At 47.3% G+C, this 19152-nt stretch overlaps 1 protein-coding gene across 2 annotated transcripts in view; it reads right to left on the bottom strand.

Moving 5' to 3' along the window:
* The window catches only part of LOC140188136 (homer protein homolog 3-like), a 36224-nt gene extending 32605 nt beyond the window's left edge, over positions 1-3619 (bottom strand). For both annotated transcript variants that reach the window (XM_072244113.1, XM_072244114.1), the window contains exon 1: positions 3276-3619. In XM_072244113.1, the coding sequence (XP_072100214.1) occupies positions 3276-3454 (179 nt within the window). In that variant the 5' untranslated portion in view covers positions 3455-3619. The remainder of the gene's footprint in view (positions 1-3275) is intronic.
* Between the last annotated feature and the right edge of the window lie 15533 nt (positions 3620-19152).

Below are 19152 nucleotides of genomic sequence, written 5' to 3'. Positions count from 1 at the left end.
GATATCACTCCAAGTCTTCCACCAGGTACTCCTCTGGATGCAATGATCATTGTCAATCATCATCCCCTCGTCAAGTTCAGACGCAGGGATTTCTACTGAAGATTGCACACATCCATTTGCAAATTATGAATCAAGCCAACCCACATATCAATTGTCCAAATGGCCTAAATTCTGCTCCAAATCTTACAGTCTCATACAATGAGACCCAAACAATTGGCTGTGTCAGTGACAAGCAAGACAAATACCATATAGTACCCACCTCCATCAATAAAGAGTGTAAGCATCTCTCCGATACTCAACGGTTTTACTATCTTCAAGATCCTACCATTAACATCCTATGATCCCCACTGACCAGAAACTTAACTGGATCAACCACATAAATGCCATGGCTACAAGTGAAAGTCAGAGGCCATATACCCTGCGGCAAATGACTCACCTCCTGACACTCCAAAACTTTTCCGTCATCTACTAGGTATAAGGTAGTCCCATCCAAATTGAACTATATCCACCATCTGCAGTAGATCAGGGGCAGTATGCTGGTACATTCGCTCTGTCTAACCCAGGGTGTCCTTGTATTGTCCCACCAATGATCAGCAAATTCCACCGCCGCTTCACATCTAGATGAGGAGATCAGCAATTCCTTATCTCTGACCTCCTCACTAGGACTGGGTATTGTTTAACACCAAACTTGGGATGTTCTTCCTGAGTGACTCTCTGTTGTGTTTCTGATATTATACTCCACGACTTAAACAAACACTCAATGGCTTCTTGGCAATTTCCATGTTGTGGTCAGCTTGCTCTTGGCCTGCTAACCCCTCCTCTCCTTCACTTCCAGCAACAAGCAGTGCTTTGCTGGCCAATCTTTACATCCCCTAATTCATCATTAACACTTCCTATTCTTAGGTGCCAAGTACCTGATTTCTAGATCTCTCTGGGTTTCCTGGAAGAGTTACTCACAATTCTATCACTCCCAGAGGTTCTTCTTAAGCAGGGGTTCCCAACCTTTTTTATGCCATGGATCCCTATCATTAACCGAGGGGTCTATGGACCCCTGTTCTAATGAGTCTGGAAAGTGTTCACAATCTAGTCACTTTAAGCAAAGGGACATTCCAGGACTCCAGCATTCAGCGTCTGAGGTCAGTAATGGCCATATCAGCTTACTTCCCTACCATCCGACCCACCGACACAGCTAAAATCAACTCTCCATCCTTGATTCAAATTCATTCCAGACATCTCATTGTTCCTGCTGTAAAGCACTCTTGGAAAAAAAGAGTTTTCTAATTTCCACTAAATAACAATTCAACTCTGATCCAAGGATATAATGATTTTACAAAGGAAAGGTTGAAGGGGCACAGGTGTACTTTAGCAGAACAATATAGTGTGTTAAATTATGCAGTATCAAACATCAAGCTGTTTATTGTATCGAATGTACAGCATCCACAACAAGTTACCTATTTATAGCATCAGTAACATTGAAAGAACTTTTGCCAGACCCTTCATTGAGATGCGGGTAGGTAAAAATGGATGCTAAACCAAAGGAAAAAAATACCGAGGAAAACCAAAGGCATAGCTGAATAATTGTCTTTCAAGGAAGGACTTACAGGAAGAGAAAAGAAACAAGGGGAGAGATGGAGAAGCAAATTCCAGCACTTGGATTCATGGAAGTTTCCTGCCAGGCTGCTGAGGGTGGGGAGATGAAAATCTCAGATGATTAGGAGGCCAGAGCTTGAGGGATGTGATGGATGGAGAGATGGAGGACTGAGAGTGATCAGGTGAACTGAAGGGCTGAGCTTCCACAGCACTGCCTAGGCCGCGGCCGGACACATCTGGAGAGGAGCTGTGTTGCAAAACAAGTCAGGCTGGAGTAACACCACAGCCCTATCCAGTGACTTGGTCATTTCATTGAAACACACACACACAAAAATGAGAAATAAAAATAAAAACAGGTTAATTGGAATTTGGGATGGACAAGAATACAATTACCAAATCTCAAGTGAGATGAGAAAGGGAGAGCGGAGGCAGGTGAGAACAAAGTCTCAGTAAAAGCAATTAACAGCAGCGATGAGCTGTTGCAGAAAATGGTTAAACCATTGCAGGGATGAACCCTCTGTGAGGTGTTCTAGTTTCCTCTGGTGAAGGTTATCGGGGATGAGTCTGAAATACACGGTGTGAAATTGCCACAGAACAACCTGGGATGAGCTAGAATTCCAGAGAACTTTCCTCTGCAGAAGCAGAAGTGAAACAATTCATAATCCCAGCCAATAGTGAATTGATTTACTTTTTACAGACTTAACTGCCGAAATTTCCTCAAACCCAAACCATAGTCAAGACTCAGGACTCCAGGCTATGGAATTGCGCCAGGGAACCTCTGGATCTGTACCCAGGCCCAGTGAGCAAGGCTTGGGAAAATAGTACCCCGTTCAGTTAGGAATAGAACTAATACCCAGGATGGAAAGAAGAGAAATTCCTTCTGTGACTCAAGGTGTGCACTGCAATGCCGAGAATCCTCAATACAAATTACAACCAATGGCAAACAAAGGGTCTCTTGTGTGAGGTTGGTGCATTTGCCCTGTCTCAGTGAGTCCTCAGATTGACTCTGGAGTGAAATGGAGATTCACAAGGGGTTCCTGTCTGCTCCCCTCACTGTTCCTGTTCATGGCATCTCCGTCTCCCCCTCCCCTTCTATCCAAATGTCACCCTTTCTCTGTCTATCACTGTTTGCCTCTCTCAGCTCCAACTGGATGTGAGTCACTTGGCTCAGCTCCCCTTTTCCATTCTTTTTCTGGCTCACCCACTCATTATTTCTCCCCCTCCATTTTCCTTGAATCCTACGGCCACAAACCTCTGGCTCTTACATGTCTCCCTTACTTCTGCTTTCTCTCTCTCTCTCTCTCTCTACGACCCCTCCTTCCCACTATCTGCTGCAGGCTTCCTCTCCTGTACCCTTTCCCACTCCACCTCTCCCCCCTTTCCCTCATTCCCACACTCCCCATCCTTCCTCAGTGCTTCACTCCATCTACCACTCCGGCTTTTTCTGCATCACTCCATCTCCCTCCACCATTCTCACTCCCTCCCTCCCTCACTACTCTCTGCTACTCTATCACGCTAACTTTCCCCGTTCCTCTATCTTCCCCATTAGCCTCTCTGTCGCATTCTTTCTCTCAAACCTTTCTTTCACTCCTTCCTTCCCTTTTTACTCTTTCTCACTCTCCATCTTCCCCCTCGCTCTTCTATCCCTCCCTCTCCCGGACTTTATCCCACTTTCTCCCACTCACCCCATGTTTAACTCTAGCAGCCGCTTCCTCTCCCTCCGTTTCCGCGAGTCCCTCCGCTCCGGTTCCTTGCGCCTGTTGCTGGAGTTAGGATTCGGCTCCTCTCGGCTGCCCGCCTCTGCCACCGGCTGCCCGCTGTCGGTCCCCGGGCTCCGAGTCGCCGCTCCGCTCGCTGACTGCATCAGAACAAAGTAACTAACGGGTCTTCGAATTCAGCTCGCTGCTGCCGTCTGTGGGAGAGAGAAGGGGAATGGGAGGGAGAGACAGAATGGGACGGAGAGGGAGGGCCCGTGGACAGGGAGAGGGAGGGAGAGGGAGAGGGACAGAGGGGGAGAGACAGAGAAAGGGGAGGGGGAGGGGAGAGAGAAAGGGGAGGGGGGGGAGAGAGAAAGGGGGGGAGGGGAGAGAGAGAGGGGGAGGGAGGGATTGAAAGAGAGAGGGAGGGAGAGGGGGCAGGAGGGGAAGTGAGAGAGAGAGAGATGGAGAGAGAGGGAGGAGAGTAGGGAAGAAGGAGAGAGGGAGGGAGGGATGGGGAGGGGGATTGAAAGAGAGGGAGGGAGGGGAGAGAGAGAGGGAGGGAGGGGAGAGAGAGAGGGAGGGAGGGGAGAGAGAGAGGGAGGGAGGGGAGAGAGGGAGGGAGGGGAGAGAGAGAGGGAGGGAGGGGAGAAAGGGAGGGAGGGAAGGGGAGGGAGGGGAGAGAGAAGGGGAGTGAGGTAGAGAGGAAGAAGGGTGAGGGTGGGGCAGGGGAGAGAGGGGGTGACAGAGAGAGAGGGAGGAGAGTGGGGAGGGAGGGGAGAAAGGGAGGGGTGGGGAGAGGGAGGGAGGTAGAGAGAAAGAAGGGGAGGGTTGTGGGATAGGGAGGGGAAAGGGGAGAGAAACAGTTAAAGGGAGAGAGTTGAGGAAAGTGCGGGAGGAAGAGGGAAAGGGTGGGGAGGAATGGAGGGAGGGGAGAAGGGAGTGTGAAGGAGGGAGGGAAAGGGGGTAAGATGTAGGGTGAAGGGGAATGAGTGACGGAAGGGGAGGGAGGGAGGGCATGGGATGGACAGGGATGAGACAAATTTAGGGAGAGAGGGACAGAAAGAGGGGTCACAAGGGAGGGATTGATGGGGAGGGGTGGGAAATGAGAGATGAGGAAAAGTGGAGGGAGAGAGGGAGGACAAGGGGGCAGAAAGGGTGGGAGGAGGGTGGGAGGTGAGGGAGGAAGGAAGAGAGGGAAGAGGGATTTAGGGAGAAAGAGGGAGCAGGAGGGGGACTGGTGGGAGAGGAGGGAGTGAGAGGGAGGAATGGAAGGGGAATGAGGGAGTGGGAGGAGATGGATGAGGGAGAGAGGGGTAGCAGGGGGTGAGGGTAATGAGGGAGGGGGTAAGGGGGATTGGGGAGTGAGAAGGCGAGGAAAAGAGGGGTGGAGGGGGCAGAAAGGGGAAAAAGGAGAGAGGATGGGAGGAGGAGGGGGAAGGAGAGGGTGAAAGAAGGAGGAGGAGGGTAAGGAGCAAGAAGGAGAGGGAAGGGGATTTAGGGACAAAAGGGGGAGAAAGGAAGCAGGAGGGGGATGGATGGTGAGGAGAGCATGGGTGAAGGAGGGAGGGGCTAGACAGGGATGGAGAGAGGGAGGGAGGAGGGAAAGAGAGGGATGGAGAAGGAGGGATAGAGACGGGAGGGGAGACAGTGAGGGAGAAAGCGAGGGATGGAAAGGAAGGAGGGGAGAGAGGGATGAAAGGAGAGGGAGGGACAGGTGGACAGAGAAGGGCAGAGGTTTCTAGAGTAAAGGAGGGAGGAAGGAGAGTGGGAATGAAGGAGGAAGAGAAGGAGGGATTGAGGGAGAGAAGCAGAGCGAGGGAGGGAAGGAAAAGAGGGTGAAGGGAGAGAGTGGGAGGGAGATAGAGAGGAAAGGAGGGGATGTGTGGACTCAGGGAGGTGAGAGGAACTGGAGGGTTTGGGAACCTTGGGATGGGAGTGACATTGTAAATTAAGTCCAGATAAAGAAAGGAAACATATGCAAGTTCCTGGAAGCTGAAACCAGAAGGGACCTGTGGGGAAATATAAAGAAATAAGGAACGGTGAGGTCTTTAAAAAAGGGCCATTAAATATATTTGGTGAGTAGAATATCAAAGCATTTTATATCTATGTTACAAACAAGAGGGTAACTGGGGAGAGGGTAGGTTCAGTCATCAATAAAGGAGGGTTACATCCAGAGCCAGAGGAGGTGTGTGAGGTAGAAAAAGAGCATCTCTCATCAGTTTTCATCAAGGAAAATGACATTGAGTTCAGTGAGATCAGAGAAGGATACGCTGATGTCCTAAGACACATTGATATCAAGAGGTTTTCAGACACTTGAAGAACGTTAAGGTGGAGAAGTCCCAGGGCCTGATAGGATCTATCCTAGGTTCAATGAGGACAGGAAGAAAGGAGATCCACTGATATCTTTGTATCCTCTTTAGTCACACGAGATTCCAGTGGATGGGAGAGCAGCCAATGTTGTCGCTCTTTTTAAGAAAGGCGAGAAAACAAGCCAGGAAATTATAGGTCAGTGAGCCTTACGTCATCTGTAGACAAGCTGTTGGAGAAGATTCTTAGGCATAGGATCTACTCGAATCTGGAAAAGCATAGACTTATAGATAGTATGGGTTTGTGAGGACATGATCTTGTCTTACAGACTTGATTCAATTTGATGATCAGGCAGTGGATGTTGGAAACATTAACTTTTGTAAAGGCCTCAACGAAGTCCCTCATGGTAGGCTGATCCATATGGAATCCATGGCAACTTGGTAGATTGATTTCAAAATTGGCTAGGCAATAGACGACAGAGGGTAGCCGTGGAGGTTGTTATTCCAACTGGAGATCTGTGACTAATGGTGTTCCAGAAGGATCAGTGCTGAGACTTCTATTATTTGTTATATATTGATTAAGTATATATGTGTGAGTATATATGTACACACACATAAAAAGTATTCCCCCCCCCCCAGGAAGTTATCATGTTTTATTGTTTTACAGCATTAAATAACAATGGATTTAATTTGGCTTTTTTGACACTGATCAACAGAAAAAGGCTCGTGTTAAAGTACAAACAGATCTCTACAAAGTGATCTAAATTAATTACAAATATAACACACAAAGTAATTGATTGCATAAGTATTCACCTCCCTCGTCCCTTTTAATATGACACACTAAATCATCACTGGCGCAGCCAATTAGTTTTAGAAGTCGCATAATTCGATAAATGGAGACCTGTTTTTGGAGACCTGTATACAGTCGAGGTGTTTTAATTGATTGTAGTAAAAATACACCTGTACCTGGAAGATCCAACTGCTGTTGAGTCAGTATCCCGGCAAAAACTACACCATGAAGACAAAAGAACACTCCAAGCAACTCCGTGAAAAGGTTATTGAAAAGCACAAATCAGGAGATGGATACAAGAAAATTTCCAAGTCACTGAATATCCTTTGGAGTGCAGTTAAGCCAATTATCAAGAAATGAAAAGAATATGGCACAGCTGTAAATCTGCTTAGAGCTAGCTGTCCTCAAAAACTGAGAGACCATGCAAGAAGGGGCCTAGTGAGGGAGGTCACCAAGAGTCCCATGACAATTCGGGAGGAGTTACAAGCTTCAGTGGCTGAGTTGGGAGAGACTGCACATACAACAACTGTTGCCTGGGTGCTTCCCCAGTTGCAGCTTTATGGGAGAGTGGCAAAGAGAAAGCCACTGTTGAAAAAACCTCACATGAAATCTCAGCTAGTTTGCCAGAAGGCATGTAGGAGACTCTAAGTCAGCTGGAAGGTTCTGTGGTCTGATAAAACCAAAATTGAGCTTTTTGGCCATTAGACTAAACACTGTATTTGGCGTAAGCCTAACACCACACATCATCAAAAACACACCACCCCTACCATGAAGCATGGTGGTGGCTGCATCATGCTGTGGGGATGCTTCACTGCAGCAGGCCCTGGAAAGCTTGTGAAGGTAGAGGGTAAAATGAATGCAGCAAAACACAGGGAAATTCTAAAGGAAAACCTGATGCAGCCTGCAAGAGAACTGCGACTTGGGAGATTTGTTTTCCAGCAAGATAATGACCCAAGCAGAAAGCCAAAGTTACACAGGAATGGCTTAAAGACAACAGAGTTAATGTCCTGCAGTGGCCAAGTCAGAGTACAGGCGGCAATCCAATTGAGAATTTGTGGCTGGACTTGAAAAGGGCTTTTCACTCATGATCCCCATGCAATCTGACAGCTTGAGCAGTTTTGTAAAGAAGAATGTGGAAAAATTGCAGTGTCCAGATGTGCAAAGCTGATTGAGACCTCTCCATAGACTCACGGCTGTAATTGTTGCCAAAGGTGCATCTACTAAATACTGGCTTGAAGAGGGTGAATGCAATTATTTTGTGTTTATATTTATAATTAATTTAGATCACTTTGTAGAGATCTGTTTTCACTTTATACACACACACACACACACACACACACACACACACACACACACACACACACACACACACACACACACACAGTGGTCACTTAATTAGGTACAGTAATGGAACCCGGTGTGTTCTTCTGTTGCTGTAGGCCATCCACTTCAGGGTTCAGTGTGTTGTGCATTCAAAGATACTCTTCTGCACACCACTGTTGTAATATGAGGTTATTTGAGTTGTTGTCACCTTCCTGTCAGCTTGAACCAGTCTGGCCATTCTCCTCTGACATCTGTCACTAACAAGGTATTGTCACCCACAGATCTGCCGCTCACTGGATGTATTTGTGTTTTTTGCACCATTCTCTGTAAACTCTAGAGATTGGTGCATGTGAAAATCCCAAGAGATTAGCAGTTTCTGAGATACTCAAACCACCTCATCTGGCGGCGATAACTGTTCCACAATCAAAATTACTTAGATCACATATCTTCCTGATTCTGGTTTGTCTGAACAATGACTGAACCTCTTGACCATGTCTGCCTGCTTTTATGCACTGACTCACTGCCACCAGATTGGCTGATTAGATACTTGCATTAACAAGCAGGTGTACCTAATAAAGTGGCCACTGAGTGTGCTGTGGCAAAAGTAGCAGAGGGGCTGATCAGTAGGTTTACAGATGACACAAAATTTGTCAGCGTTGTGGATAATGAGAAAGGTTGTCAAAGGATTCAGCAGGATATAGATCGGGTGGAAACGGGGAGAGAGAAATGGCAGATAGAATTTAATCAGGACAATCACTTTGGCAGGTCAAACGTAAGAAGAATGTCAAGGCTCTCAGGAAGCAACAGTTACAGGGGGACCTTGTGGTCCAAGTCTATTTCTTCCCGAAAATAGCAAGTAGACGGGAATAAAGAAAGCGTGTGGCGTACTTGCTTTCATTGGTTGGGTCGTTGAGAATAAATGTTGGGAATCGTGTTGCAACTGTCTGAAACATGGGTTAGATTATTAGATTATGAGAACACTCAGTCCTCGTTTATTGTCATTTAGAAATGCATGCATGCATTAAGAAATGATACAGCGTTCTTCCAGAGTGATATCACAGAAAAACAGGACAAACCAAAGACTAACACTGACAGAACCACATAATTATAACATATAGTTACAGCAGTGCAAAGCAATACCATAATTTGATGAAGAACAGACCATGGGCACGGTGAAAAAAAGTCTCAAATTCCCGATCGACTCCTGAGTCCCCGATAGCAGGCGGCAAAGGGAGAAACTCCCTGCCATAAACCTCCAGGCACCGACAACTGCCAATGTATTGGAAGCAGCCGGCCACAGCCAACACTGAGTCCGTCCATCTGAAAACTTCGAGCCTTCAACCAGCCCCTCCGATACAGCCTCCCAAGCGCCATCCTCTGCCGAGCGCCTTTGATCTCACCCCGGCCGCCGAAACAAGCAAAGCCGAGGATTTCGGGCCTTCTCCTCCGGAGATTCCGGTTACCACACAGTAACAGCGGCAGCGAAGCGGGCATTTCAGAAATTTCTCCTGATGTTTCTCCGTACTCTCACGTCTGTCTCCATCAAATCAGAATTGTGCACGGTACCCTACTTAACAAATAACAGACATCACCACCGGAGTGGCCGCGCGCGCTGCGTTAGGTAACAGCAGTCCATAGTATGTGAGTGGGTGGGTGAGAAAGAGGCTTGTTTTGTTGGTATTGTTTTGTTTTTGTGTTGTTGTTTTTTTTTTTTTTTATTTCAAAATATACTTTATTCAAAAATAAATATATACAATAAACCATTCAATAACTTTTCATCCTTTACATACGTTTCCATTATACTCAGTAAAATACCCGTGTTTATAGCCACCCACGTGGCACTCCAGTAGTTCAGCTTAGCATCTCATTGTTGAGCTGGTCATTGTGGGCATGTTAATTTGGCGCAAGAACGTGGCCACATTGTATGTCTGCCCCTGTATGCCTTCAGGTTGTGATGGTTTTAATGCAAATGCCTCATTTCACTCCAGGCTTTGACGTCATTGAATCAGAACAGTCTGCAATATTCCAACTTCAGTTTCAGGTTCAGATCTAAACGTACGTTTCTGGTCAGCACATCGCGGGAAGAATGCATAGGCTTTGGAGAGGTGCGAAAGTGGGTCTGTGGCATGTTGCCCGTTTAGAGGATATTAGCTATAAAGAAAGACTGGACAAATTTGGATAGTTTTCTCTGGAGGGTCGGAGACTGAGGGGAGACCTAACATTATGAGAGGTAGAGACAGAGGAGGCAATCAGGGTCCTTTTCCCGGGTTGGAGTTCTCTGATACATTAATGTGAAAGTCTTAATGTGAGAGGGGGAAAGTTTAAAGGAGATGTTTATATGGAGAGTTGTAGGTGTTGCTAGAGGAAGTGATGGAAGCAGACTTGACAAACACAAGAAAATCTGCAGATGCTGGAAATCTACGGCAGCACACACAAAATGCTGGAGGAACTCAGCAGGTCAGGCAGCATCTCTGGAAAAGAGTAAATAATCGACGTTTCAGCCAAGACCCTTCATCAGGACTCATGAAGGGTCTTAGCCAGAAACATCGACTGTGCACTCTTTTCCATAGATGCTGTCTGGGAAGTAGACTTTATATTAGTGTTTAGTCAGACACATGAACCAACAAGTCACCACCACATGTGGGCAGAAGGGTTAGTTAGAGTTGCCGTGGACGTTATGGGCCACAGGGCCTGTTCCTGTGTTGTACTTTTTTGTGTTCTGTAAGAGAAGGGAGAAGAAGGGTTAGGGAAGAGAGAGGGGCAGGAAGGAAGAGAAAGGTGTGGGTGAGGTGGAAGGAGAGGGGAAGACAGGAAAGTGGATGGGTGAGAACAGGATGGGGAGAAGAGGGTGAGGAGAGAGTGGTCAGGGTGAGGAAAGGGGATGGTGCAGGAAAAAGGGAGGGGAAAGATAAAGGGAGAGGTGGGAAACAATAGGGAAGAGAGATGGAGTTGCGAAAGATAAAGGGAAGGGAAAAATGCAAAGTAGAGGGGCCAGAGGGACAGAGACATAAGGAAAGGGAGGATTAGAGCATGGTTCTAAGAGGAAGAGAGCACGAAGGGGAGAGGACAGTTAAGGTGGAGACATAAAGGAAGAAATACATTGAGTGTGGAGAAGTGTATAATGAAAGAAAGGGGAGGGAAGAAGGTGGTGATGCAGTGCAGGAGGGAAGGGGGGAGAATGGGAGGCAATGAGAAACAAGATCTGGGAGGGAGAGAGTGAGAGCGTGGGGCACGTATGGAAGTTGCAGTAAGATAACAACAACCTGAGGCAGTGAGACTGCCGGAGACACCACTGCTTACTACAGATGAGATACACCACAACAGTGTGTGCTCAAGCCAGCCGTGTGAGGCCTCTGTAGCGAGACTTTTCCAGAAGAGTCTACCCAAAACAGAATGTCCGTGTAGCGGATGCTGGAAACAGGTAACAGAAACATGTGAAACATACCCAACAACTAAGGCTCTATTGTCATTACTAACTTCAAAGTGCCAACAGCTGTCCGCTTGGAGTTTCAATTGACTTTCACACTTCTATTGTGAATGATGAGTGATCTTGTGAGTAAGGAATTCAAGCATATACGATTTACAATAGTCAATATCTGTAACTGATAGGCCAATTCTACATAAAAATAGCAGTTTTCTGTTCAGACGTGAGAACAGTGTGGATGACAGGGCCCATGCTGTTCTCCTTGTGCACAAGTAAAATATAAAGTATACTTGAGTCGTAAGAGTCTTGTGTTCTGTGCCCAGTTATTTTATTTCTTTTGCTATTGGTTACTTCAGGGGATCGAGAGGAAAGGATTAAAATTCCGAAGGAGCAGAGGATAGGAAAGTGCAGATTGTGGGAGGCGGACTGGGTGGGGAGACTGCAGCGGGATGGAGACCAAGAGGAGCTTGAAAGAGACGAAATGAAAAGTGTCTGGAGATCAGTGGGAAGGGCAGAAGACAAAGGAATCTGAGGTCAACTGATGACACAGCACGACAGCTCAGGGCATCGGAGTTTGGAGTTCAGTTCCGGTGTCCTCTGTAAGAAAGTTTCTATGATCTTCCCGTGTGCGTGTGGGTTTCTTCTCACAGTTCGAAGACTTGCGGGTTAATTGATCATTGTAAATTGTCCTCTCTTGAGGCTAAAGTTAAAAATAGGAGTGTTGCAGGTTCCAAGGCTTGTTGGGCCAGAAGGGCCTGTTATTTATCTCTAAATAAAATATAGAAGAGATGGACTTAACTGACTTAAATATCCCAGCTGCTTTTACAGGGTTTGAATTCAGTCAAGGTGTTGTGATACTAACCACAGTGGAATTAACTCATTCTGTTCTTCTCTCTTTTGCCTCCCTCTTCATTACTCACCCATTTTTAATCCCTTTCTCTCTCCTTCCCCCTCTTCCGCTCACTGTTCTATCCTACGTGCTCAAACAGAGCAGAAGCTCTTCCTTTGCTGGTAAATCAGTTGTCCTACACGTTGAACACCGTTTGCAGACACAGCACAGACAGTAACTCGGTAACGAGGAGCTTGGAACTGCTGCAGGATATATCAGCCAGAATGTTTAAGCAAAGCTACATGAGAGAAAAACCCAGCTGCTCACAAATCTACCTGACGAGTATACATGCACGCATGACAATACCGAAGGGAGTGATCACACTACAGTTCTAGTGGAAGTAAGGCCCCATCTTCACTCCTAAGAACTTCTCCTACATGACACCCTCATCCTGCCAAGTGCATTCAAATCAGAGCAAACCTGGCAGCTGGGAACTGGACAACGATGAGCCCCGCATAGCGGCCAGAAGCTGGGTTGTATCTCGACACGTGACGTGACCTCGATGCACATCCCTCACTCCACACACAGAAAAGTGCACCGGGCACTCTAGCACCAATCCTGCAACCGGGAGAAATGCAAAAAACAGAAAAAGCTGGCAAGCTGCTCATGTCGTACACCAGAAATTTGCAAGGAATATGAAAATCACCCAGTAAAGCCTCCACAATTATATTGAGTAAAAGCAGATGTTGACAAGCAAGTGAGCTCTGTAAACACTGATAACTGACTTTGTAAATGATGTAATGAAATGGCAGCAATAATTATTTTGATAGGATTGATCGAAAAGGAAAGAATATTGTGCTGAAGGTTTCAAGGAGACATAGTGAATCAGGACGAGAAAACAACATCTCTAGAACACCAAAAGGCTTTTCTCCACTGAGGTGGGGTGGGACTGCAACTAGAGGTCATGGGTTAAGGGTGAAAAGTTTAAGGGGAACAGGAGGGAAAACTTCTTCACTCAGAGAGTTGTGAGAATGTGCAATGAGCTGCCCACACAAGTGGTGCATGCAAGCTCGATTTCAAAGTTTGAGAGAAGTTTAGATAGGTACGTGGATGGTAGGAGTATGTGGGCCTATGGTCCCGGTGCAGGTCGATGGGAGTGGGAAGTTTAAATGGTTCGGCACAGACTAGATGGGCCAAGGGACCTGTTTCTATGCTGTACTTTTCTATGACTCTAAATGTCCAGGATCAAATGATTTACTTTTTAGCATTTAATAGGATTCAGTACAACGGTGCTTCAACTGTGGGCTTCTAAAGTTCCTTTAGTTCAGGAACCACTTTTAAAATTACAAAGTTGCCCACATTATTGCAAAGGCGTCTACTTTGGCTGCACCATCTCTCTCGGAACACTTAATGACCCCTGACCCTGGAAAACCAGTAGGATTAGGGCACTTAATCCCCAAAACTAGGGAAGACTATGGAAAATACGGGTGTTTATCTCAGGAAGTAAATGGAGGTGAGGAGGGAGAGAAATGGGAGAGGAAGAGATGGGAAGTGGAGAGATAGGATGTTGAGAGAGAGAGTGGGATGTGTGGGTAAGTGGAAGGGGAGGAGGGAAATCTTAAACAACTTTCAGTGTTTTTGATTATTTTTCATAGACTAAAATCAGAAAGTCCACTTAAAGTGTTTAGAATCTAACATTTGACAATATTTTAGTTCACAAGCAAGCTATTTATTTAAATCATCAATGGCATTTCTGCTCCACACAAACCTCCTCCCACCCTCCCCATCTCTCCCATCATCAGCTCCTTCTACTCCGAGTGAGTCAACCCAGCTTCCCTTCAACCCCATTGTCTCTGTTCAATTCAACTCACCTCGAGAGTGCTTCCCACATTCCTGTCACTTCCAGCGAAAAATGGAGTTTGTACTGTATTCCTAATGGGATTTATTGGAAAGTGATTGAGATGGAATCAATGTAGGGCCAGAAAGCAGTGGATATGTTCTATTAATGGAAAAATCCTTTCAATTAATACCCTATTGAACCCTTTCATAATTTTACAGACCTAGATCATATCTCTAAAACCTCTTCCCACTAGAAATACATCAATGTTTTTTGATAAGTATAATGAGATGTCTGCTAACTTATACGTGTCCACACTATCTCTCTGTAATATGAGGCCTCGAACTGTGCAGTGTTCTGGCACCAATCCGGTCTATAGAGCTTCTATAACCTCTTCCAAAACTTCTTTTAATACATGCAGATGTAAACCCACCGGATCAGTGATTCATCATCTTTAAATTTGATTAGATTATCAATTATCTCTCCCTATCAATGCAAAATACCTTTATATCCTTTCAGGAAACTTCTAATGACATCTCCACCATCCTGAAGCAAAGCCATTATTTAACTTCCCTGCCAGTCATCTGTTAGTCTGTTATGTGCAGGCGTTAAAAGCCTGTTCTGACCCTGATATTTTCCTGTGAAATACACAACTATTACTTAATATAAAACCTGCAAATTAGATTAATTGCCTTCCTTTATAACCTATCTCTTATCTACACATTTTTAAACAATATATGAGGCCACTTGGCCCATCAAGTTCATACCAGCTCCTAATGCAGCATCACCAGCATGAGAAATCTGCAGATGCTGAAAATCCAAGTCAACACAGACAAAACTGCTGGAGGAACTCAGCAGGCCAGGCAGCATCTATGGAAAAGACCGAACAGTCTGGAAAAGAAGTGTTTACTCTTTTCCATAGATGCTGCCTGGCCTGCTGAGTTCCTCCAGCATTTTGTGTGTGTGTGTTGCTCCTAAGGCAGTGACCACGTTCGTCCCATCACCCTTGACCTTATTTCCCGACAATTTATTCTCTCTCAGCTACCCATCAGCTCCCCCCATGCCTCTGTCTGTCATCGATCCATATTCAGGGGCAACCTCCAGCAGCCAAGTCACCTACCAGCAATTTTGGGGATGTCAGTGAGCACCAGAACTCCTGCTGGAAAACATGCAGTTGCGTGACCTGCCGAAGGGTCTTGGCCCGAAATGTCGACTGTACTTTTTTCCATAGGAGTTGCCTGGCTGCTGAGTTCCTCCAACATTCTGTGTGTGGGTCACGTTGAGAATGAAGTTCCTCAAATCGGGAACAAGCCGGGTCCCTGTAGCTGTGAGACAGCAGCACCAACTGCTGTGCACCTATGCCACCTTTATGAACTAACCTTTCCACCATTGACTTAATGCTTTTTTTGTCTCGATCTTTCAGTCTTCATCTCTGCGTGAATTCATGGCACTCTGTTTAATGGCTTGTTTGTTCCTGCTTTTAAGTGTCCTTCAGAATACACTGATAGCCACTTGAAATCTTTTTCCACTGGTACCCTTTTCCTATGTCAAAAGGGACTTTATTGGTAATTTTTAAAAATTTATTATTTTCAGGGATATGACACGGTAACTGGTCCTTCTGCCCAATGAGCCGGCACGACCCATGTGACCAATTAACACCCATGTGACCCAATTAACACCCGTGTGACCAATTAACACCCGTGCGACCCAATTACACCCCTGCGACCCAATTACACCCCTGCGACCCAATTACACCCATGTGACCCAATTAACACCCGTGTGACCAATTAACACCCGTGCGACCCAATTACACCCCTGCGACCCAATTACACCCATGCGACCCAATTACACCCGTGTGACCCAATTAACACCGGTGACTCAATTACACCCGTGACCCAATTACACCCCTGCGACCCAATTAACACCCGTGCGACCCAATTACACCCGTGCGACCCAATTACACCCGTGCGACATAATTACACCCCTGCGACACAATTACACCCCTGCGACCAATTAACACCCGTGCGACCCAATTACACCCGTGCGACACAATAACACCCGTGCGACACAATTACACCCCTGCGACACAATTAACACCCCTGCGACACAATTTACTCCCCTGTGACACAATTACACCCGTGACACAATTACACCCCTGCGACACAATTACACCCCTGCGACCAATTTACACCCCTGCGACCCAATTACACCCGTGTGACCAATTAACACCCCTGCGACCCAATGTACACCCCTGCGACCAATTAACACCCCTGCGACCCAATTACACCCGTGCAACACAATAACACCCGTGCGACACAATAACACCCCTGCGACACAATTAACACCCCTGCGACACAATTTACTCCCCTGCGACACAATTAACACCCCTGCGACACAATTACACCCCTGCGACACAATTACACCCATGTGACCCATTACACCCATGCGACCCAATTACACCCGTGTGACCCATTAACACCCGTGTGACCCATTACACCCGTGTTACCAATTAACACCCGTGTGACCCAATTACACCCGTGTGACCCAATTACACTCGTGTGACACAATTACACCCGTGGGACACAATTACACCCCTGCGACACAATTAACACCCCTGCGACCCAATGTACACCCCTGCGACCAATTTACACCCGTGCGGACCCATTACACCCGTGCGGACCCATTACACCCGTGCGGACCCATTACACCCGTGCGACCCAATTACACCCGTGTGACCAATTAACACCCGTGTGACCAATTACACCATGTGTGACCCAATTAACACCGGTGACTCAATTACACCCGTGACCCAATTACACCCGTGTGACACAATTACACCCCTGCGACCAATTAACACCCGTATGACCCTATTACACCCGTGCGACCCAATTTACAACCCTGCGACCAATTAACACCCCTGTGACCAATTAACACCCGTGCGGACCCATTACACCCGTGTGGACCCATTACACCCGTTCGACCCCATTACACCCGTGCGACCAATTACACCCGTGCAATCCATTTACACCCGTGTGACCCATTTACACCCATGCGACAAGTTACACCCGTGCGACCAATTACACCCGTGCGACCAATTAACACCCGTGCGACCAATTAACACCCGTGCGACCCAATTAACACCCGTGCGACCCAATTACACCCGTGCGACCCAATTACACCCGTGCGACCCATTTACACCCGTGCGACCCATTTACACCCGTGCGACAAGTTACACCCGTGCGACCAATTACACCCGTGCGACCAATTACACCCCTGCGACCAATTAACACCCCTGTGACCCAATTACACCCCTGCGACCAATTAACACCCGTGCGACCCAATTACACCCGTGGGACCAATTAACACCCGTGCGACCCAATTAACACCCGTGCGACCCATTACACCCGTGTGACCCAATTTACACCCGTGTGACACAATTTACACCCGTGTGACACAATTACACCCGTGCGACACAATTACACCCCTGCGACACAATTAACACCCCTGCGACCCCATTACACCCCTGCGACCCCATTACACCCCTGTGACCCCATTACACCCGTGTGACCAATTAACACCCGTGCGACCCAATTACACCCGTGCGACCCAATTACACCCGTGTGACCAATTACACCCGTGTGACCAATTAACACCCATGTGACCCAATTACACCCGTGGACCCAATTACCACCCGTGTGACCAATTACACCCGTGTGACACAATTAACACCCCTGCGACCAATTTACACCCCTGTGACCCAATTACACCGTGTGACCCAATTACACCCCTGTGACCCAATTACCCCTGTGCGACCAATTACACCCGTGCGACCCATTAACACCCTTGCGACCAATTACACCCCTGCGACCCATTTACACCCCTGCGACCCATTTACACCCGTGCGACCATTGACACCCCTGCGACCCACTTACACCCCTGCGACCCACTTACACCCGTGCGACCCATTTACACCCGTGCGACCCAATTACACCCCTGCGGCCCAATTACACCCGTGTGACCAATTAACACCCGTGTGACCAATTAACACCCGTGTGACCAATTACACCCGTGTCACCCAATTACACCCGTGACCCAATTACACCCCTGCGACCCAATTACACCCATGTGACCCAATTATACCCCTGCGACCCAATTACACCCGTGTGACCAATTACACCCGTGTGACACAATTACACCCGTGCGACCAATTACACCCGTGTGACTCATTAACACCCGTGTGACTCATTAACACCCCTGCCCAATTACACCCGTGTGACCATTTACACCCATGACCCAATTACACCCGTGCGACCCATTTACACCCGTGCGACCTAATATACACCCGTGCGACCTAATTTACACCCGTGTGACCCAATTACACCCGTGTGACCCAATTTACACCCGTGTGACACAATTACACCAGTGCGACACAATTACACCCATGGGACCAATTAACACCCGTGCGACACAATTTACACCCGTGCGACCAGTTACACCCCTGCGACCGATTTACACCCGTGCGACCATTGACACCCCTGCGACCATTGACACCCCTGCGACCATTGACACCCCTGCGACCCATTTACACCCGTGCGACCCATTTACACCCGTGCGACCCAATTACACCCCTGCGACCCAATTACACCCGTGTGACCAATTAACACCCGTGTGACCAATTAACACCCGTGCGACCCATTTACACCCGTGCGACCAATTTACACCCCTGCGACCATTGACACCCCTGCGACCCATTTACACCCGTGCGACCCATTTACACCCGTGAGACCCAATTACACCCCTGCGACCCAATTACACCCGTGTGACCAATTACACCCGTTGTGACCCAATTACACCCGTTGTGACCCAATTACACCCATGTGACCCAATTACACCCCTGCAACCCAATTACACCCGTGTGACTCATTAACACCCGTGTGACCAATTACACCCGTGTGACCAATTACACCCGTGTGACACAATTACACCCGTGCGACCAATTACACCCGTGTGACCCATTTACACCCGTGCGACCAATTACACCCGTGTGACTCATTAACATCCGTGACCAATTACACCCGTGCGACCAATTACACCCGTGTGACCCATTTACACCCGTGCGACCAATTACACCCGTGTGACTCATTAACACCCGTGACCAATTACACCCGTGTGACCATTTACACCCATGACCCAATTACACCCGTGCGACCCATTTACACCCGTGCAACCTAATATACACCCGTGCGACCTAATTTACACCCGTGTGACCCAATTACACCCCTGTGACCCAATTACACCCGTGCGACCAATTACACCTGTGTGACCCAATTAACCTTTTAACCTGTATCTTTGG

This window comes from Mobula birostris, chromosome 26 (assembly GCF_030028105.1).
Source record: "Mobula birostris isolate sMobBir1 chromosome 26, sMobBir1.hap1, whole genome shotgun sequence".
Taxonomy (NCBI): Eukaryota; Metazoa; Chordata; class Chondrichthyes; order Myliobatiformes; family Myliobatidae; genus Mobula; species Mobula birostris.
The sequence above is the reverse complement of the archived record's forward strand: the minus strand, read 5'-3'. Positions and strand labels throughout refer to the sequence as shown.